Source organism: Hyaena hyaena, unplaced genomic scaffold, assembly GCF_003009895.1.
Source record: "Hyaena hyaena isolate Hyena2069 unplaced genomic scaffold, ASM300989v1 scaffold_580, whole genome shotgun sequence".
Taxonomy (NCBI): domain Eukaryota; kingdom Metazoa; phylum Chordata; class Mammalia; order Carnivora; family Hyaenidae; genus Hyaena; species Hyaena hyaena.
Window position 1 is genome coordinate 508109 of NW_024081213.1, and position 23366 is coordinate 531474.

General features: G+C 37.8%; 1 protein-coding gene across 1 annotated transcript in view; it reads left to right on the forward strand.

Annotated features, from left to right (window-relative positions):
- Positions 1 to 23366, forward strand: part of NIBAN1 (niban apoptosis regulator 1) — a 144678-nt gene that overhangs the window by 36375 nt on the left and 84937 nt on the right. Inside the window, exon 2 of the mRNA XM_039256616.1 lies at positions 21397 to 21527. Coding sequence (XP_039112547.1) covers positions 21397 to 21527 — 131 coding nt within the window. The remainder of the gene's footprint in view (positions 1 to 21396; positions 21528 to 23366) is intronic.

Below are 23366 nucleotides of genomic sequence, written 5' to 3' on the forward strand. Positions count from 1 at the left end.
AATTTTAGACATCTGGTTTCTGTGACAGTGGGAGAATAAGTTTCTGTTATTGGAAGCAAATAATAAGTTTCTATTATTTTTAAGTTTTTGCTAGTCTGTTACAGCCACTGCAGGAAACTAGTACATAGTGAGAGACAGCAGTCCAGGGGTATGATAAATATGAGACCTAAGAAACAGAGAGTTCCCTGGGGTGGCTCTTCATCCCACCTTCCCTGGAGAACATCTACTTTCACTTTCTAGGGGATCAAAAATAGAGTGTCTGCCTCTAGAACTATACTCCCCAAACCTGTGAGCACTTCAGTGCTTTTTCTCTCCCATGATCCACTGATCCCAGTATCCATCACCGCACAGGAGGGGTATGTATGCATTCCTCTTGAGTGCATATGGCTTTCACTGGCCGGTCATGGAATCTGGGAGCACAGCTATATTTGGATGAGGCCAGTTATAAAGGAGGCAAGCTCATGTTATTTAATTAGCTTAGCTTAAGTGTAAACCTTTAAATAGATTCAACTTTCCCCTGTTACTTGTGTCTATCACAAGAGTAGGTTTGATTAGGAAATAACTATGATTCCTTCCAACTCTGAAATTCTGTGTCTCTCTGGTTGCTCTGCGTTTGCTTTCAACCATGAACCAGTAGCCCTTTCTCCCTGTGTAGTTTCTTCTCCTTCAAGATGCAAGCTGAGCTTTCTCTCACCTACATTAATTCCTAGAGAATGAGGAATGTTTTTCTTTCTGGATCTCAGGTCCTGGTCAAAGCTTAAAAAGAAAATCTTAGCTCTTGACTAATTTGGCATCCTCAGATTCAGACTTTGGAATTTCCCCACCTAGGCTTTCTCTGGTCCTGGGTACTTACTTACATTTCACCCAGCATTTGTGAACAGAGCTTGATTGAACCAGTCAGAATTCTTGCAAACTTCTATTCTCTTCTTCATATTTTTTTCTTTTAATACATTACCAGCATGTTGCTTACTTTAGGCTTCAGTCACAATCAGGTCAACATAGATCGTTTACCCTTTCATGAACCAGTGGGTTCCCCATGTCCCCTTTTCTCACCATGTCAAGGAGGAGACTACTCTTGGACCCTCAGTCTCTGCATCATTATGAACCAGCATTGGCTGGTGTTCACCAGAATACTCGGAACACAATTTTTTTGGTAAACACATTTTGAGCACTTACTATAAGCCAGATACTTCACATAGTTGGAGTTCAAACTATACATTAGAATAAGATGCAGTTCTTATTAAAACAAGAATAAATAAAAGTGAAAAATAGAAAATAAAGAACAGGGAATAAATAAAAATAAAATATTATTGTCATTAAGAAAGTAAAACAATCACACAAGTAATGGAATCACATAAATGCTGTTGAAATGTTGATAGAAAGAGCCATAGATACAAAAACCAGTAGACCTTGTTTCTGATTCTGAACAGGACACTTGCCGTGAATGTGAATTTATGAGCTTTCGTTCATGCATGCTGGGTCTATGGAGACTCTACTTGGTGAAGCTTTTGTATGGATTATGTAATGTAAGTGTATGCAAAAGGGCCCAGTATTCTCTCTGGTATACAGTGGGAGACTAGTAAGAGATTCTTTAGTTGAAATAATACAAGAGAAGAGGATTTACAGGAAAGAGAGATCACAGGTAGTTGAGGGGATCTAACGGGGCTTTGCAGAATATGTAGTTTTTAAGATAGGTCAGACTGGTAACTCCTCCCCACTCTCTCTGTCTCATAAAACAGAATAGAATAGAATAGAATAGAATAGAATAGAATAGAATAGAATAGAATAGAATAGAATAGAATAGAATATTCCTCTGTGTCCAAACAAATTTTGGAGGAGGAACCTTTTTTGTCATGTTTTCTGGGTTGAGAGTTTACCATTATAATTGCCATCTAATGTGTTTCTACTTATCTTGGAAGGGTTTGGACAGTCCTTGGTATGGATAGAGATGACTTTTCTATATGCTAAGGAAAACATACATAAAGAAACTGGTGCTAAGAAGGAATAGAGAGGCAGATAAGTTTTTCTTTGATTATGCCCAGACTTTGTCTTTCTTAAATCCTATGCTAAACAGTCATAGCTTTCAAGATTTTTGAAAAACAAATCATAAAATTCAAGTCAAGGAAGCCAAATATTCAAAAGGGGAGAATTCATGATTCTTTAGATGAAATTGGTGCTCTGTAGCCACTAATCAAGTGGTCAAATGTATTTGAACCTATGATTTTCTATATGCTGGATTATTTGAAGGAACAGTGCAAAACAGTTTTAGGGTGTTGAACCAGCATGATTTTATGATTTTATGATTAGGTATTATATTTCAAATATTAGTATCCCTGAGAGAGGTGATACTAAGAGGCAGAATCACCTGGGGAATGTATTCAGCTATCTGGAGAGAAGGGTGCTGAAGACAAACTTGACTGTGTATTTCATTGATTTGTATATGACCTCAATTATAAGGTCATAAGTACCATGGAAAAAAAAAGTGCTGCCAACTTTGTTTAACAATCATCCTGCATTACACCTGAATTGGCCTTACTGACTATTGCTCTGACATTTCTTTCATCCCTTCTGAGGTATTTGGCCCTTTTTCCTGCTTTTACTTGTACTGCATGACATGTGATAGACAGTACTTTTCATGGATCTTTGTAACAAAGTGCAACTCAACCTCCTCTATCTCTAGTTTAGATCCCATAGAACAGTTAACTGCTGCTTTGCAATCAAAGTCGGAATTGTGGTTATTTTTATGAAGTTAAATATTTATTCTACTAATGTTAAACTTATCCTGCAACCCCCATTTCTGTTTTACCCAATAATTTTTGTTTTGATGTCAAATCAGTATAATCTTTTAAAAACATAAAAATGGCAATGAAATCCAACACTAGCTATAAAACAAAGCTCAGTTAAAGCAACCGCAATATGGCCATGACTAAGTTTATGATCACGGAACCAGGTCATAACAGCAACTTTGTGGCAGACAGTTATAAGATCCCATTGATTATAAAACACACTCCCAATGTAGAATTGTTAAAATGTGAAGAAAATGTGCATTTGAGGAGCAGTGAAGCACCTTTATTTGAAAATGTGCCCAGAGACCCCCTTACCTCTTGCTGAAGTATTGCATCTATCACTAAAGACTAAATTAGTTGAGCCACATCCCTTTGTGGTTCTGGTTTGCTGATGTGCACTAACATATATCTCCAAACCCCATCATGTACATTTGGTGACCACATTCATCTTGCCAAACAGCTCTGCCAGGAGGGAGGCTGAAGTACTGAGCATCCATACCCTTAAACTTTGTTTCCCAAGTTGGTAGCTGTGTATTTATGTGTAGAGGATCATATGCCTAATTTACCCTTGCTCCCTTCTACCCTTATATGCACCAGTTAGGAATTTATTCGATGGATAATTTTGTGCTTTTCTTGTGTGATTGGCTTCTTGCTGGTCCTCATTTAGTAAAGCATATCTTTCCGTATACACATAGGAAAACCCGTGTTGAAATCACATACCTTACCCTCCCTGAGTCAGTTTCATTCTTATCACTTTGAGCATGCTCATTTCAGGCATCCTGATACTGCACAGTGTGCCCCACAAACAGAGATGTGGGAAACCTGCCAAAAGAAATCAAACTGTCAGTTGTTTTATCTTCCAGGCGGAAGGTTGATAGTTACATCTATATTTTGGCAGCCTTGACTCTGAATTGAATGAAACTCAAACTTTCCTCTCAGTAGTCTATCTAGAACTTCATCTCTGAAGACTCTTATTTCATTGTTGATCATTTGAAACATGGATAAATTTGATTTTTACCCTACCCCCTATTCTCTTTTACTGGCAAAAAAATAAAAACAGAAACACTGAGCAGGACATTGTGAAAGAGAATAAAGAGAGGCCCAACAAACTGGATAGTCCTGAAAAGTCTGCAGGAGATGAAGTGTAAGAGAGACAGAGCTGTGGCTTTGGTCATTGAAGCATGAAGAGGAAAACTTCAGCGGAAGCTGGGTGTATGGAGCCTGTGGATATCCCCTGGACTTCTATTAGGGTTGGCAGGGTTCTTGATACCTGTTTTTATCTTACTCTCATTGCTATCCCTAGAGGTCTGCTTCTGCTCTCATCTGTTAGGTGCAGTCTTACAGCTCGTTAGATGATGAAAAGCAATGATGTTTAAAACATCAAACAGAATGTTCAGTACAAGTTAGACAAATCTTCCTATTAGCATTGTGTGATAATCTAATCTAGCAGGTAGCCTCTTTAACACTTTTGACTAAGCATTCATGGAGCTGATACAAAATTTGTTTATTTGTTTTTGAGAGAGAAAGAGAGAGGGTGAGCAGGGGAGGGGCAGAGAGAGAGAGAGAGACAGAGACAGAGGATCTGAAGCGGGCTCTGTTCTCTGACAGCAGAAAGCCCTATGTGGGGCTTGAACTCACAAACCTCGAGATCATGACCTTAGCTGAAGGTCGGATGCTTAACTGACTGAGCCACCCAGGCACCCCTGTTAGTTTGTTTTTAAAGTTTATTTATTGAGAGAGAGAGAAGATGAGTTGGGGGAAGTGTAGAGAGAAAGGGAGAGAGAATCTCAAGCAGGGTCTGCACTGTCAATGCAGAGTGCAACATGGGACTTGAACTCACGAGCCATGAGATCATGACCTGAGCTGAAATCAAGAGTAGGACGCTCAACCAACTGAGCTACCCAGGTGCCCTGGAAACATTTTAAATATTATGATTTTAGGGTAGTTGAAAATTTTAAAAGGATAAAGGTAATTATTTTTTAGATAGCCTGACTTTTTTTTTATTGAGTTTTTGGTGTGATAAAAATATTTTATATTTTAGATCATGACCTAAAATGGTTGTACATTTATAAACATTTGTCAAAACTCATTGAATTGTACTCTTGAAATTAGTGAATTTTATTGCATGTAATTTATACTTCAATAACAATGACCAAAAAAGTAAAGTGTTTTGGGATTTAGCAAAGGACTTACTAGAGTTTCAAGGAATGGGCTTTCTATAGACAACCCATGACTCCCAGGTCATAGTTGAGAACAGAAATTATTATTTTAATCAGAAGTCAAATGTAATGAACTGTTAAGGAAATGATTTTGTGTCATTGTATTTTACATGCCTGTTATACTTCCCAGTATGTGTGAGATCTTTCCACAGTGACCGTCACTTGTATGTGTGCAGGTGAAGTGGGACAGCAGCAAATCCCTGGGTGAAATGAAGGGAGTGAAGAAGGTAATTAGTGAGGACGGAGAGTTTGGGTGGGGGGCGGTGCTGGGGAAAATGAAGGGAGTGAAGAAGGGAATCAGTGAGGAGAGAGAGTACGGGGCCTATTCCTTCTTTTACTTTGACTGCATCAATTCATTTACTACAATTGTGTGCACATAATAAACATTTAATACATTTTGACAGAATCATGTGTTAATATTATAATGTAGAAGCAAAAAAATGAGAAAAGAAACAATTAAGCCAAAATCGGCATTTTTATGTAATTAGTGATTTTTTAAAATTGGGACTACATGCTTAAAATAACCCAAGCCCAGAATTACAGTTGAGCTAAATCAATTGCTTATTTCAACTGTCTGAATGTTCTTGAAAATGATGGCAGAACTGATGCTTTTCCAGGATTACTATTGATTACTACTGCTCTTAAAATGATTGGATCGATTTTGCCATGCTCTGGCAGTTAATGGGACACCTATTTGCCTGGATTTTTAAATACTAGTTTAATGACATAGAATGGTTTTATTTGTGTAATTGTGTATTTTCTACCCAGGGTTTTGAGACCTTTACAAAGCAGGTGATTATTTTGTCTGTACTTTTTCTCTGGAGAAAGTTTCTCTATTATCCATTTGAAAATACAGTATGTCTACAAAGCATAGCCCTTTATAAAAATTGAAGGGAAAAATTTTATCCATGGGCCTATGAATTATTCAGTGATAACCACTGTTACTGTTTGAATATTGGTCCTTTGTCTCTTTTTTTCTCTGCCCAACTGGTTTTGTTTCTTTTACTTCTTTGTGATCTCTCTATAAAAGTCTATGTTCACTTTTCTGCTGGTGTTGCTTACTTTTATGACATGTATTTTTACATGCTATGTTAGTTTCCTTTCACAAATATATTTTAATGTTTGCATTCAACTTAAAATACACAGTACTTTACTTCTAAGATCAGGAAATACCTTACTTTTTCGTGGAAGAAAATTTTTATTTGCTTCAACTTTTACATAACTTTAAAGTAGTAGATAAACTACCAAATTTTGTAACAATTCATATACCTAAGGACAAACTACTGAATTTTTAAAAATCCCGGATGGTTGTATAATCAAAGGAGAGGTATTCTTATTTTACATTTAAAATGTTTCCTTTATATTTTTAATGGTTTACAAATATTTTGATGGGAAATACAACTTCTTTCTTTCTGTTCTCTCTTGATTATCTTCGCACAGTCTCTTTAAATAGCCATAAAAGACTGGTTGAGTTGTGCATCTTTGTGATAATCTAGTCATGGGCTCTGAGTTTCTTTCTTAAGATAAAGCCCTTGATTTCCATTTTTACCCATCTTGTGGGTTTCCTACTCCTCAATCCCCTCTTGTTGACGGCTCACAACCACTTCCTCTTTCAAGTTTGCCTCATTTCCTGTCCATTCATTTCCCTGGCTTTGGTTGGCAGGTTTTATTTATTTAAAACCATAACAGCTAAGATATATGTGTATCTTATATATAATATAATATAAATGATAATATTTATATATGGTATATATAAGATATATATGATATACATGTATATATTCTTTTCTTTCTTTCTAGTTCTGTATAACTAAGTAAGACAAAACTTTTCATCTTTCCATCCTAAGGGAATTTCCTTCCATCTGGAGATTATTTTTGAGTATGTGTGGTTTAAAAAATTGTTTTTTGGTTATTGTTTAATGTTTTATTTATTTGTTTGTTTATCTAAAGATTATTAAAGAACCTGTGACTATAGAAGGCATTGTGTATTCAGATATATTTTATGCTCATTACCTAGGATGTTTACAGAATGTCCCCCAGCCCCCCAGGAAGTTCATACGCAGCTGCTTTGTACACCTCACCTGCTGCCAGTACCCAAATATAGACAAGTCCAAGCACCACAGACACCCTTCACAGAAAACAGGAAAACAGATGACAAAATATCTCACTTCTTTTCTTCTTAATGGTCTTTCTTTTAAAATTATTTCCAGCATAAATTTGGAACTGCTTTTTCTAACAGGTAGCAAATTTCTAGTATGCACACAGTTAAAACTCAGTTCTTTTCCTCTTCATGCTGAGTTGGATTGAATCAACCAATTATTTTTGTGACATGTAAGCATGGTCTTAATCTAAATGTTTACCTTACAACTTTCTTTGCAAATGTATAGTTTTGATGATTTGCTCCCAGTGGAACAGTAAAGCTGGATGGACTTGAAAGCAGATAGGAGAGAATTGAGATTTATCTTTATTTTCTGGAAAGAGGAAGTCTTCTGGGAGTAAAGGGAGAGTGGGGAGAGGAGCCGGATACTGATGAAGATGCAGCAGTTGCTGTGGAGAGCAGACGAGGCACTCACCGAGCATGAGAAAAGGTTTGCTGAATAGTGTTGAGTCCAGACCAGACTGGAGCTCATTTGTTTGTAGTGGAGCCAAATAGACAGCTTTACTCTCTCTTCTGCACTGTTGGGACGCCAGCAGGGATGCTATTAAATACCAAACTGTCCTGATCATAAGACTCAACTGGAAGAATATATTGAGAACACAGGATTTCCAGTCTGTCTTGGTACATTCTGATTCAGTGGATCTGAGGTAGGGAATGGAATTTTCTATTTTTCTAGATCCCTTAATTTTAAAAAAGAATACATTGCAGTGGCTACAAAAATTGTTTTAAAAGGAAGGCTTTTGATAAAATGTACAGGAACTCAAACTGAACCACACTAATTTAATGAATCCTTAGTGAAACACAAATCTTGATGTTTTTATTTAATAATGGACTAATTATAGTTGGGGGCAGAAATGGCAAACAAAATCAATTTACTCTATCTATATATTTTCCAGATCTGTTGACTAGGAATCTAAAGCCTTTTTCTAAACTGAAATAACCCATATGATTTAATTCCCACATATAATTAAAGTGTGCCTTCATGTTAGGACTTAATAAACTATAGAATGTCAATTGTGTGAAGTATGAATGAAGAATTTTAAACTTTGTTGCAGAAGATATGATTGAGTACATAGAAAATCCAAGACAATTTAAAGATAAATTAATTTAGAGAGTTTGTTTTTAAGTTTCTGGGTATAAGACAAACAAATCAAATTAAGAGCTGGTAATAACCAATTAGAAAATGTAAACGAAAAAAGATTCCATTCATAAGAGCAAGACAAATCCATATGAAATTGGGATTTAGGAATAAATCTAACAAATATGTGCAGAAATCTTCATGAATAAAAATGACAAAATGTCATCAAAGAACATTAAAGAAGACTTGACTAGATGAAGAGATGTGCCATGCTGATGAATGAGAACAGGGCTGCTCTCTACAGGGACTCAAGATGTTCACAGCATGGGGCCCTAACCAAAGATGGGTGAGCAGAGGCTAAAATCCAACCTGTGCTACATTCTTCACTCATGTGAGGCTGACTGTATCTGTGCTGAGGAAAGGGTAGCTTTTCCTAGTTTGCATATAAATGCCATCTGGTCTAGTAGCAATCTTAGATGGGAAGATTATATCATAAAGCTGTCGGCCTCATAATAATCACAGATTCACTGTTTTTCCAGTCAAAATCCTGACATTGTTTTTCTGTTGGACTTGACATAATTCACTCTATGGAAGAACATTGGCTAAAGAATATCTAAGACAATTTGAAGAAGAACCAAGTGGGAAGACTACACTCTCGATAGCTGAAATTCTTATTTTGTTTTAAATGTTAATCTATCTTTGAGAGATAGAGTGGGGGAGGAGCAGAGAGAGAGAGGGAAACACAGAATCTGAAGCAGGCTTCAGGCTCTGAGCTGACAGCAGAGAGCCCATCGTGGGGCTCGAACTCACAAACCATGAGATTATGGCTTGAGCTGAGGTTGGATGCTTAACCAAGACACCAGGTGCCTCCAGGTATCCTTATTAACACTGTAATAATTAAGACAGTATGGTACTAATAGCATAGGGATAGACAATACACCAATAGAGTAGACTAGAGAGCTTGAAAACAAGTATGGAAACCCGGACTATATCAGAAATGGGCATATGTTGGAAGAAATGTGCAGTAGATATTGCTGAAATAATTAGTTACCGGTATGGTAAAGTATGGATTCAGGGCTCATAGTCCATATAGAAATTAATTCCTGGTTGTAAAAAGCCTTGTGCTAACGTCCTTTTAGATCATGAGGGAGATATCCTTATGAAGACAATAGTAAGGAAGGATTTCCTAAACCAAACAGAAACACAAACCAGAGAGAATAAGATAGTTATATCTGACTCAGTTAAACTCTAAAACTGTTCTTCAACACTGTAATCCAAGAGAAAAGACAAGCCACAGATTGGGAAAAGACAACAGAAATGTTTATATCTGAGAAAGATTCATACCTAAAATTGACAAATAATGCTTACATATCAGTAAGAAGAAGACATATGGGGAGAGAATATGAATTCATAAAATAAGAAACCTGACTGGTCAATAAATATATGGAAAAGTACTCATTATTAATTTGATAAATGTAAATTAAGGTGCCATTTTCCACAGATCAAAATAGACAAATATGTGTAAGGGGGACAAGAAGGAAATTCTCATACTCTGCTGGTAGGGTGTGAATTATACAGCTCCCCCCGCCCCCGAAGAGAAATTTGGCAATATCAAATGAAGATCAAGATGCTCATACTTTGCCCTAGTTTTCTATACACACACTCTAGAGAAACTAATACCTATGCCCCATATGTGTTCATAATAGCATTGATTATAAGAGCAAAAGAGAGGAACTGAGTGAGAGGCCCATCAACCAGGAGATAAATAAATTGTGATATGTGTTAGAAGTATAGATATCAGTTAAAATGAATAAACCAGAAATAAATATCACCCATATACATGATAAATGAGATCCACCTATCTGCCTTAAGCAAGCTGCACAATGGCAGGCAGAATTGTTAGAAAATATGCATAACAGGGCACCTGGGTGGCTTAGTCGGTTAAGCATCCGACTTTCGCTTACGTCATGATCTCACGGTTCGTGGGTTTGAGCCCCGCGTCGGGCTCTGTGCTGACTGCCAGCTCAGAGCCTGGAGCCTGTTTCAGAGTCTGTGTCTCCCCTGCTCGTTCTCTCTCTCTCTCTCTCCTAGAAATAAATAAAAATATTTAAAAAAAAAAAAAGAAAATATGCATAACAGTACTATGAATTATACATGGATATATATGGATATGTTGTAAGAATCTAAAATGACTTACAGGAATAAATATTGCTGAGTGTAGTGGTGCCTAGTTGTGTTGTGGGGCAGGGTAGAAGGGGCTACAAATGTGGCTGTACTGTTTTGTTTATTTTTTTAAGCAAATATGGCGTATGTTAAGATTTTGTTTAGCTAGATAGTAGGAATATATATTCTTCACTTTATGTTCTATATGCCTGAAAGACTTCATAATTAACGAAAATACAGACATAGGCAAAACCTTGTTATTAGTGGTGTATAATTCAACACATCCCATCTCTTGACTCAGATAAAGTAGGAAACAGAAGAGAGCAGAAAAACTTTGTTGAGGACATTTCAAATATCATGTGGATAATAGGCCTGGTTCATAGCAGCACCTTTTAACCTTGATTTGGTACAAAACACATTCTTAATCAGTAAATAAGAAAATCTACCTAATTAGTGCATTTCCCAGGGAGCCTTATGATATGAGTCAGCAAAGACTGTAGCTTTAATTGAGACAATGATGCCACTTAATTGGAACACCTGAATGAGATTAAGGGGTACGAAGTTAAGGTCAGTTCATTTCCCCTGTGCCCAGAGCTTTGCTGGGTCTCTGCCTTCTTGCTGGCAACTTCTACCAGTTGGGATGACTCTAAGCCAAATGCTTTTACTGTCCTTCATAAATCATTTAATGGAATGTTTTAAATACAAATTCCATGTATTTCCGAATGTATTCTGAAAGACATTGGCATGCTGATTCTACTGATAAATTTAGAACTCATTATATGCAAGCACTAGACATTTGCATTGTTTTAATTTGTTGCTGACCCAACAATTTAATATGTATAGAGTAAATGAAATAAATTGGTAATTGTTTGGGGACTCAGTAATGTATTTGATTGGTTATATCTGTATTAGGATTCTCCAGAGAATTAGAACCAACAGGAGAAAGAGAGAGAGAGGTTTTTTTAAAATAAGGAATTCAGAAAAAACTAAAATAAAAATGAAGTAAGGAATTGGCTCATGCTATTATGGAGGCTGATGAGTCCCAAGATCTGAGATCAGTAAGGTGGAGACTTGAAAGAGCTGATAGCTAGCTCCTCTCTGAGCGCCAGCACACTAGAAGCCCTGGAAAAGCCAATGTTTCAGTCCAAGTCGAAAGGCAAGAAAAAGCGACTGTCCCAGCTCAAGGAAGCCAGGAAGAAGGAAATTCCCTTTTGCTCAGCCTTTTTGGTTTTTTTTTTAGGCCTTCAACTGATTGGATGAGGCCCACCCACACTGGAGTGGAGGAGCGGGGAGCAATCTTCATTATTTAGTTTACCTATTCAGATATTAACCACATCCAGAAACACTGTGACAGGCACAGCCAGAATATCTGGGCACCCCATGGCCCAGTAAAGTTGACACGTAAAACTGACCATAACAAAATCTTTCTACTCAAATTGAAGATCGTTTCACAAAGATTCCTGACAATATGGCTTTTATTACCAAAGATTACTATTATGGTCCCACCTAGCTCTGGAGGCCTGTGACTTTGATCTTTTCATTAATAATGGAAGGTGGAATGTGATTGGCATTGGCATATCTGTGCTACCATCCAGATGAACTCAAGTTTCTTTCTATGGATATTGTGGAAGGCGTCCCAGTTTTCTTATAGTTCTTCATATTTAATTTCCTTGGTGCCTGTAATGACTAAAGTAAATGACTCTCACCTGTGAGGCCTGGACTCCAAGCAGAGCTAAACTTAGAAGGTTTTAGGACATTTGTTAAGGACCATGTGAACTCGCTTTATAGAAGAGCAATTTCCATAGAAAAGAAATGGGGGTTGCATAGAACTTGATACTATCTAAATAGTTAGCACCATTAGAGTGTTTGATGGGTCTTTTTCTGTCTCCTTTTTTAGAGCATCGCGTATAATAGCTTTGGATAATTTTTCACTAATCTACATTACACAAGAATATTTTAATTTAGTGATTAACTGTTTCACTGGCAATGATTAGATTGTCAAAAAAAAGCATGTGATGAGCTGTTTTAGACTGTGCTAGACCTGATTTTATTGTTGAAGATAACTTGGGTTGTTGTCAAGAAAATTGTATTCAGAGACACAGTGCATGACTGAATTAAGTGGACAGGAATGAGAACCATTTTGGCAGTTCTCAGATTCTTGTGAGGATAAGTTAGAGCATGCTAAAATAATTTTCACTAATGAGTACTTTATCTGCCTTGTAAATAGTTTCAAAAAGTTAGCTAGCTTACAGAAATGTTGACTAGTTTACGAAGTTCTTCCACCTTCCTAAGCCTAGCATTATTGTCTTTCATTTTCCTAGCCAACTCACTCCTACTTATTGTTACCCATATCCCCAAACTAACAAAGCACAAGCATATCAGTTCTCTAAAAATGCACTTTTTTTTACACAAATGGCATAGATTCTTGAGAGAGAAGTGGAAACCATAATAGAAAGCATTTCAAGCAAATATACTTCTATGTGAGGAAAAGAAAAATGGAACGAAATTTTTAAAAAAAGAATATAATTAGGAAAATAAAAGAGAAACCTGGAAGAGACACCAGGACCTATTGTGTTGGAGGGGAAATCACTTAGTAAAATTCCTAGGCTTGTTGCCTGGTTTATTTTTAAGTCTGGCCTGATTTCTTTTAATGTGCATATTGTGTTCATTTACATGGTTGCAATCTCAAGGCAAAGAGTATTTTCAGGATTCTGGAATAGTCTGAGAGCCTCTGATAAAATATGTGCAGAAAATTTAAAAATCTATAATTAGACTCAAAAGGAGCAAAGGAAAGCTCTTTATTTCAGTTTGTGAATTTCAGTTATGTATTTCTTCAGAACCAAAAAAGGCTGTCTAATGGGCAACCATGATTCCTTGTGAATTTATACTTCTTGTGATGCTTTCTGAAAAAGTAGCTGTGTCAGATTGGCTTAATTTTCTTTTTCACACACTTTCCTCTCATTTTTATGAAGAAAAAGACAGCCAATCTGCAGCTTCCTTTGGGGACATTAGCCAGTTTAGAGAAGTGGCAAAATAAACAAGATTTATTCTCATCAGATGTGTCATGGGAAAATTGGAGGCATGCTGTGAGATAATGGCAAAATAATCTTGAAATTTTCCAAGCACTTTTTTCCAAATGAAACGAAATTTAAAATTAGCTTTCATCTAATTATGGCTTAAGAAAAATATGTACATAAAAATACAGGTATATTTATATACATATATATATCTTCCAACAATATTATTATAGTTTCTTCCTCAAAAAAGAAGAGGGCAGACTTAGGGTCTTAAAGTTCTAGAAAGCTGACCACTGAGGTTTTAAATTTTCCCTAGGATAAGGTAATGGGCATTGTTATGTATAATATGGTAGCGTTTTCCCCTTTCTTAGTGTCTCCTCCATTTCTCTTACTTTTATTAACCTGTGAGGGTATTGTTCTAAATCCCTGTTGTAGTTGTGCATCTTAATTTATTTCAGTGCTGTGGTCATCTGTAGAAAACATAGTTTTTATGTCTGCCGTTAACCTTCAAAATAAAAATGCTAGTTATTTTACCAGAAAAAGATGGGTATTATTCAGGAATAGCAGAGAATTACAATCTGGCACAAGCAAGCTATGGCAAAATCATAAGCAAATCCACTAAACAAAGGAAAGGAACACTCTTTTATAGAGGAAAAGGGGTAGTTGGGAAGTCAGTTATAAACAAAAAAATCCATTGGAGTAAACTGGGAGTTGGAAGTAGGATGGTTTTTCATTGGCCGAGTTGTGACTTTCTCTCATTGGCTGGGCTATTGCTAGGGGAGGAGGAAAGCCTTTCTTCCTGTTGGGATAGGAAAGCAGTATCCATCAGTGGGGTCCATCTCTTCCTGTTGGATTTGCAATTAATGAAAAGTGGTAGGGCATGAGAGTTCCCCCTGCCAAACCTCCTGACTCCATTTTAGTTAGGTTTTCCTTTATCAATTTTCACACCGTTCATCCACTAGAGTTGGTGTCTAGCCCCTTACATAGCATCTGTGAGTACATGCATATTCACGGAATGCCCTTAACAGGCCAAGCTTTGCGGCCATATTAAAGATACTGGGCCTGTTTTTAGAACGAGGATTGCAAAATAAATGAAGGTCTTTAACAGTCCGAAGACATGTATACTGCAAGCCTAACTCAGAGTTTTGGATCTCTATGAGTATGAGTTTTGGATACAAGGAAACTGTTCTTTGTTTATTCCTAAGCATGTCTGTTTTCTATCCAGAGGGTCCTGTCATGACTTTGAAATATTTAATATAAGCTCTTGGGAGCGTTCTGTGTTTCTCTTCTGTGGATTAGTATCTGAAGTAAATCATGGAGAACATAAAGTTGGTTTATATGTTTCTTACTTTTAACACAAAGTAGAGTTTCTGCCAGATAAATTTCAGGGAGTGATGGGATTAAGACTGCCCATGAAGAATTTTTTTACTCTTCCTATGGAATCTGTTCAAAAACATCACTGTGCTTAAACACACCACACACACACACACACACACACACACACACACACACCATTTAGTTCAATTATGGAGAATCCAATTTATCCCCATTCTCTAAGGCATTTACTAGAAGAGAGAGTCCTTGGGCATTATTCTGTGTAATTAGATTTTTGCACCTTTGTATTATGAATTGGGATTTCTGACTTCTCCACCCTAAGGTGCAAAGTGATGAGGCTCAGAAGCCTGAGACTAGAGCTGATGTTATAATTCATCAGGACTTTTAAACTTTTATAATTTGAGAAACTCTGGGGGGGGGAACAATATTGGGAATTATACTCTATAAATATTTAAGATACTTTATTTTTTAGAGCCACTTCTCTTATCTGCCCAAATTAATCTTCACCAGAAACCTCAACAGTTTTTAAGAAAATGGGTCAAAAGCTTAGCTAATCCTCTTTTAATGTCTGGATTTGGCTCAGTTTTCAGGAAATCACCACTTTTTTAAAAATAAATCCATTAAAAAATATTTGTGGTATTTCTTCTTCGTAGTAACAATAAAAATGTGACATCTGAAAATAGTGATTTTTGGAGGGTATATCATAGAAAAAAACCAAAGATGAAATGTTAAGTAAATAAAACTGGGCAAAAAATACAATATTCTAAACTATTAGAAAATAATTATAAAAAAGATTAGAAGGAAATATAGCAAAAATAATGTTTGGATTGTTTATATCTTTCAGTACCTACCAGCTGTTTTTCTAAAAGTATTTGAAGCAAGGAGAGAAATCTCTGTATTTCAGAGAAGATTTTAGAATATATTATAGTTGTATTGACAGTGCAGATGATGGGAAAACTAGGAATAATCCACTGTAAATAGTATCTTTCAAGAAAGAAAACTAGTGATAAAGACTAGATTTAAGTTGAATTAGTATAGTTCTGGAAGGTTAACAAAGAAACTTCTAGGATAAGAAAAATATACAAATCTGTTCAAACTTCATGTAAGTTTTCCTAGACCCTTATATACTTCCCATGATTACACACTCATCAAGTGAAGTAACACTAATGAAGGTGCTTGTTCATAAATAATTCCCCACGTCTAATTTCATGGACAAAATTCATCTAAAAGATTAAAAGGAATTGATCAGGGGGCACCTGGGTGGCTCAGTCAGTTAAGCGTCCGACTTCAGCTCAGGTCATGATTTCACAGTCCCGCGAGTACGAGCCCCGTGTTGGGCTCTGTGCTGACAGCTCAGAGCCCGGAGCCTGCTTCTAATTCTGTGTCTCCCCCTCTCTCTGTCCCTCCCCAACTCACGTTCTGTCTCTCTCACTCTCAAAAATGTAAATGTTAAAAAAATTTTTTTAAAAGAAATTAATCAGTAAGAGTCTGATTTTTTTGAAAAAACAAATGAGTTGAGTTTTGAAAGTGTATATCTTTAATAACAAATATTCAAGCTGAGAACTGTGCTTTTCTCCTTCCTGGGGACATTGGCATGGGTTTCAAGATTATGATGCATTGTACTTTGCTTTACTCTTAAATATTTACTCAGCCATCCTTTCATTCATTCAACAAATATTTGCCAAGTACATAAATACATTATATACCCTTGGAAGAGAGATAAACTGTATTTAAAAAGCTGTAGCAAAGTGGAGCACAGTTTTGGGAGAACACAAAAGAAGGTGAGATTGTTTCCACCTGGGGAGAGCCAAAAACTTTCTATTGGGGTTGGAATCACCACCTGGGCTTGAAGGATCTGCAAATGACTGGCAGGGTCTATAGGGGGAGAAAGGAGGGGTGAAGGTGTGTGCAGGGGACAAGGAGATTTTATCTGAGTAGGAGAGGTCAAAAATAAAGCCCATTGGGGCCAGATCACAGGGCCTTCGGTACTGGGCTAAGTGGCTGCTACTCTGGGCGACAGGAAACTGTTGAAGGTGTTTATGAAGGTAGTGACGTGATCTTGTAGCAACGTGTCAAGTGAAACTTGTCAGACCAGGACCCAGAGGATTGTACCTCTATGACTATGAGGAATGCCTTACAGTTTTCAAAACAGTTCCCTGAGAGCATTTAGGACAATATTTGGTTCTGAAGGACAATTCCCTGTCCTACCATCTGGGCCTTGATAACTTGTGCTAGCTTTTTCGTGAGTGGAACCGTGGTGGCCAGCTTGGACTCAGCCTCTCATGTTCTGCTCCATCAGCCCTGGACTCACTCTGGCCACTCCCCAGAATCTGCCTTGGCCACAATGACCAAGCTTTGGCTTATTTCCCATAATCCTTCAGGCTCTGTGTATCAGCACTGGCATTCCCCAGCTCCCGCGCTGGCTTTGATTTTTTTGTCCCTCTTTTTGAGCTGAGAGCTAGTACCGGTTTGGTTTTTGTTTGTTTCTTGCTGTGCTGCGATACTGAGGGTAGATTGAGAGACTTTGATAGTGTTGAAGGTGTGCTGATTTGGATGGGGGCGAGGGGATGGATCAGCAAATATTGTGGGAATAGAAGTGACAAGACCTGATGATTGAACATGGGCAGGGAGGGAGGAGTCAAATGACAGTGCTGAGTTTTTGAGCCTGTATGAATCTGAATGGGTTTAAAGAGGCCAGAAAATACTTTTCTGACTTTTGTTTTTTTTATTGTTTTGAGGGAGAGAGAGAGCGTGCACGAGCATGGGAGAAGGGAGAGGAAAAGAGAGAGAATCTTAAGCAGGCTCTACCCTCAGCGCTGGGCCTGTCACGGGGTTCAGTTCCACGACTGTGAAATCATGACCTGTGCCGAAATCAAGAGTCACATGGTTAACTGAATGAGCCACCCAATTTTCTGACTTTTACAAAATCAAAATGAACCTAAGTGTTGTAGACAGAGCTACTGAAGAGTCTTCTTTTAGCTTTAGTGATAAGTCTGAATGAAGGGTGTTATGAGCAACTGACTGAAAGAAATATGCCAGCACCAAAAATGCTGATCTTCGAAAATGTGGACAAAGGCCTTTCATTGGTTCATTGTCTTTCTATTATTGCATAGTATCTTTTTAGTGAAAAACTTAGTACTGTGTTTTATAATTTAGGAAAAGACATGTGACACTAAATTACAGCCAGGGTTGGATGGATGAAGGCAGTTTAATACTCAAGGATCTTGAAAACTGTGGAAAACAAGCTGGTTTTGGGCTGAGGTTATTTTATGTGGTGCCCATGGATTGATGCACTGACTTTAATGTTTTCATAGTGGAGTATTAAATAATAGTAGTAATAGCCAAAACTTATTGGGCAACTAGTGTCAGGCCCTGCTCTAGGCATTTTTTTACCTACAGAATATCTCATTTAATCCTCAAAAACCCTGTAAAAATGGGCATTTCATCCATTTTACAGGTGAGAAAATTGAGGCTCCTGGAAAGAGAGGCTCAATGTAACATAGTTACCAACTCATGCTCTTCAATATGGGCTATTGTTACTGATGTTTTATTCGGTTGGTTTTAATTCATGGATGCACTGAGGGTCTCTTATGTGCCTATCAGTGTTCCTGAAGCATCTGTGAACATGTAGATTATGTTTGTTTCCAACCTGGAATGGCTGTTCTGTGTACAGCTGGGCAGGATGGCCTCAGTTAAAGAGTTATCCAAGACAGCCTGCTTTTGTCTTCTCCCTGATTCCTTAGTTCAGCTTAAGGACCTTCCCCTGGTGGGTGCCTTGGGTGCTCATCACCATTACTATCATTGATTTAATTACTATCGATTCTTGAGCACTTTCTCTGCCAGCTACAGTGCTGAGCATTTTACTGCATTATTTCATGAATACCTACCGTAACATTATGAGATTGCTCCTCTGTCTTCATTTTACACGAGGAGGGGGATTAACTTGTCTAAGGTCCCATTGCTGGTAAGTAGCAGAGATGGCACTCAAAGCCATGTCTGTCTAATTCCAGAGTCCATTTGCCTAAACACGGTAGTATTTTGCACCAACACCAGGCTTTTCTCAAAACGTCAAGATCCCTACTTATTTGGGTTTAGATAGGCTTAATCTAAAATTGAGATACATTCTGGGAATCACTTGAGGTTCTTTTGCCTCTAGAGCTTCTGATATTGTTAGCTGTTTCATTCACAGTTTGAACCAGTCATTAGGTTAATTACTAAAGGAAGCTGTAATCCCTTTTTTATAAATGCTGCCTGGTGGAAGGTGTGTTGGTACTCAAATCGCAGAAGCATTTTTCTCATACATTGGGAGGGAGAGGTGGCATCATAACACCTCAATAGAGCAGGGCATCCTTGAGTGAGGCTTTGTGATGTGGTAGGAAATCAAGTTTCAAAGCTTTGTAGAGCTCATCATAAAATGGCATCCACCTTCTTTCATTTAAATCCAAGTGCTTGCATGAGTGCCAAAATTAGTATCATAAATTAGCAGGCTGTCCTTCTGTGAGACAAAATAGTGGTCCCTTGGACCCAAAGGGCAAATTTTGTTAATTGTTTATATGTTTCGGTGAGGTGAGGCTCATTCCCATTGTGGGAATTCTTAAGATATCCCACTCCTATGGTAAGAAAATTATAGACAATGATATAGAATTTTATTTCTTATGCACTATATAAAGCTAATAAAATATTAAGCAATTAGATAATTATAAAGCCTAAGAATATTTAAGTATTATGCAAATACTGATTAATAGTAATACCATAGACTCACAGCATGCAAAAGCATGCTGATTCAAATTATAGGAGCTTTTATTTGCATTTCTACAGAACCTATTATTAGTGGATCTTAATGTACCTTTCAAGTAATAGTTATTAAAGCCCGTAAGTATGGCCAAAAAAGGTCATTTTGTTGAGGGAATAAGCAAGAATTCCCTCTTTCCTCATAAAGAGCAAGAGATCTAAATACCTGATCTAAGGTAGGATTCTCTATAGAAAGAGGGTATTCATACACTATGAGTGTTTGGGGCTATGATTCCATAAGTTGGCAGCTATGAATTCAAGATTTTCGTAATGAGTAACTCAATCTATGTTGTTACAACTCTTCACTTATTTTTGAAATCTTTCACTAAATTTTTTTAAGCTTTTATTTATTTCTGAGAGAGAGAGAGAGAGACAGCATGAGCAGGGGAGGGTGAGAGAGAGAGGGAGATACAGAATCAGAAACAGGCTGCAGGCTCTGAGCTAGCTGTCAGCACAGAGCCCGATGCGGGGTTTGAACCCACGAACCGTGAGATCATGACCTAAGCTGAAGTCAGACCCTCAACCAACTGAGCCACCCAGACACCCTCACTTATTTTTGAAATCTTACATGCATAATAGCTTTAAACAAATCTTATTGTTTAAATATCAAACATATTTTAATATTTCTCTGTAACTATATCAAATTTGAAAACAAAAAATTAGGCCAAGCTCACATGAAAGTATTTTAAAATATTTTGGAATTGTTATATCACATTTATTTTTTCTCAACATAGTACCATTCCAAGGACTAGCAGCTGATAAGCACAGTCAGTGGGACCTGTGTTTATTTCTCTACTTTGTAGCAAGTCCTTGAAAGGTTATAAGGATTTCTAAACTGTCTCAGAATATTTCTTTGCCTTTTCTCCCCTATTTCTTTTTCTCATCTCCCTCCTTTGCAAATTACCTACTCTCTAAAGCTAATAAGCACAGGTTGGAAAACCTCAAGAGTATTCCTAATGCCTGACTCTCCCTCTTCCTCCATCTTGAGTTCTCAAACTACCCCTGTTCCCCCGATGATTGATCCAAAGCTTTATTTTCTTCTAGTGCTGAGCCAGGCGAATGCATGTTGTTCACTATTCTAAGGTAGCTGTGCTTCCAGAGTTGTACTTCAATGTTATAAAGATTTCAAGAAAAGCATGGACTAGTGAGTACTTTACTTTATAGTTAGGGACACTGGAGCCTGGAGAGAATGAGGGACTTGACTGATGACATCTAGCTGATTTCTGTCTCCCTGGAATTGGAACTACAGCTCAGGTCTCCAGACTCTTAAAGTTTTTCCCTCTGCTTCATAGTAATTATGTAAGGCTTTGAGTCACACAAAAAATCTAAACCAGAAACATAGGAGCAGAACTAGAAGAAACAGTTGGTAGATTTTATCCAGCACTGTGGTTCAGTGAGATGAGGTGGAGCCTCAAGGATCTAAGGAGGAATGGAATGACGTGTGTGTGGAGTTGAAATTGTGGGCCACGGGATTACTGCATAGGAGTTGGATGACTGGAGGTATAGGGGAATGAAGAGCAAGCTGAAGTGGAGAACCGGATAAGGTTGAATGGTAGTCATAGAAGGATATAGAAGGATGGCTGAGTTTATGGCCAAGGCAATGGGTTGTTGATGTAAGATGAAGAAAAATTCTATTGATTACTGGATAGATGGTCCTTAGGGACAGCAGGGACTCTCAAGATGACGTCAGAAGGGGAGGGAGAGATAAAGGCATGTGCGGCATTTTACAAAGTTCTCAGGAAATGTGAACTAACAAATCCTTGGGAAACAGTGGCATTAGTGGGGAAGATGTGTGTCTATTTTGTAAGAGATGCCACATTTCTAAATTCTAATTTTCCTATTTTTCTAGGGAAAACTGAGGCTACCATCAAAAACTTCAGTCCCTTTTATAGTCGTCAGTACTCTGTGGCCTTCTGCAATCATGTTCGCAGTGAAGTAGAACAACAAAGAGATTTGACATCACAATTTTTGAAGACCAAGGTAACCCGTGGACATTTGGTTGACAAATTTCTCCCACTTCTGAAGGATGCTTTATAACACACCATATTTCTGAAATAAACAGTAAATTGAATGGCAGTTTGAAAAACTCTGTTCTTAGGGAAAATATCTGTTCTCAAATCATTTCATGCTCAAAAAACTCTATTTGCCTGGAATTTAGAATGTATGATTTCTTGTTGATGGTGTAATCCATATAAAAAGAAACCTAGCATGATCGATTTTATTATTTTCCCCACACTGATGCTTTAATATCAGGAAATCTGACTTGCTGTAGTGAAGTTCAATTTTTAAAAAAAGGTCATAATTTCAGTGCCTTTTACTATGGGCATTTTTGCTTTAGTCATTGATCAAACATGATCTTCTCTTCTAACCTCGTAACTTATTCTTTCTCCCTTGCCGTCATAATAATTACCTACAACCACAACAAATAGGGATTGACACTTAGTATATGCCAGGCCCTACTCTAAGAATTGGGGATCAAAACGAATTCTCTGCTTTCCTGTTTATAATCAAAAGTAGGAGATAGTAAACAAATACACCAACATATATCAGGTGCCTTCTGGTGCTAATAAATGCTTCAAAGAAAAATAAAGGAGGAGTCTTATTTTAGAGAAGATGGTCAGTGAAGCCCCATGTGGAGATGAAATTTGAGCAGAAACTCAAGTGAAAGAAGAGTAGGTAGGCTGGGTGAATATCTGTGGGAGATGGAGCAGCTCGTGCAAAGGTCCTGCAGGAGTCCTAGGCACATCAGGAAGGCTACATGCTGAGAGCAGCGTGAGCAAGGGAGGAGGGATGATAAATGACTACAGAGTGAAAGGGAAAGACCAGACCATGTAGGAGCTGTAGACTGTGATAAGGGTTTCTTTCTTTCTTTCTTTTTTTAATGTTTTGTTTATTTCTAGGAGAGAGAGAGAGAGACAGCATGAGCAGGGGAGGGTCAGAGAGAGAGGGAGTCACAGACTGAAACAGGCTCGAGGCTCTGAGCTGGCAGTCAGCACAGAGCCCAACGCAGGGCTCGAACCCACGAACCGCGAGATCATGACCTAAGCGAAAGCTGGACGCCCAACTGACTAAGCCACCCAGGCGCCCCTCTTTCTTTCTTTTTTAAAAAAATTTTTTTAAGTTGACTTATTTACTTAGAGAGAGAGAGAGCGAGCACAATTGGGGAGGAGCAGAGGGAAGGGGAGGCAGACTCCCAAGCAGGCTCCATGCCCTCAGCACACAACCCAATGCAGGGCTTGAAATCACAAACCCATAAGATCATGACCTGAGCCAAGATCAAGAGTCAGATGCTTAACTGTGCCACTCAGGCACCTCAAGTGTTTTTATTTTAAACGTGAAGAGATGTTATTAGAGGGTACTGGATACAGAGTGATTTACAATTTTAGGAGACCTCTTTGGGCCTCTCTACAGTGAATAGACTATAAGAAGGGAAGACAGATAAGAAGGGAATTTGGAGACTGGCGAGAAGGACTCCATAGCAAGGCAAGAGAAGGGTGACGGCAAACTGGACTAGGGTGGTGATGGTGGCAGTTGTGAGGAAAGATCCAAGTCCAGATGTATTTGAGATAGAGCTGACAGAACTTGCTGATGGAATGGGTAGGACATAATAGAAGAAGAGAGAAAATCAGTGATGACATCTTGGTTTTTAGTCTGAGCAAATAAGTGGATAGAGTTGCCTTTATTCAGAGGAAAGACTCAGAGGTGGATACGAATCACAAGTTCCCTTTTGACCATGTAGGTTTGAGATGGTTATTTAACTCACACCGTGGAGATATTGAATAGGTAGTTGAATGCTCTCATCTACAACTCAGTGGAGAG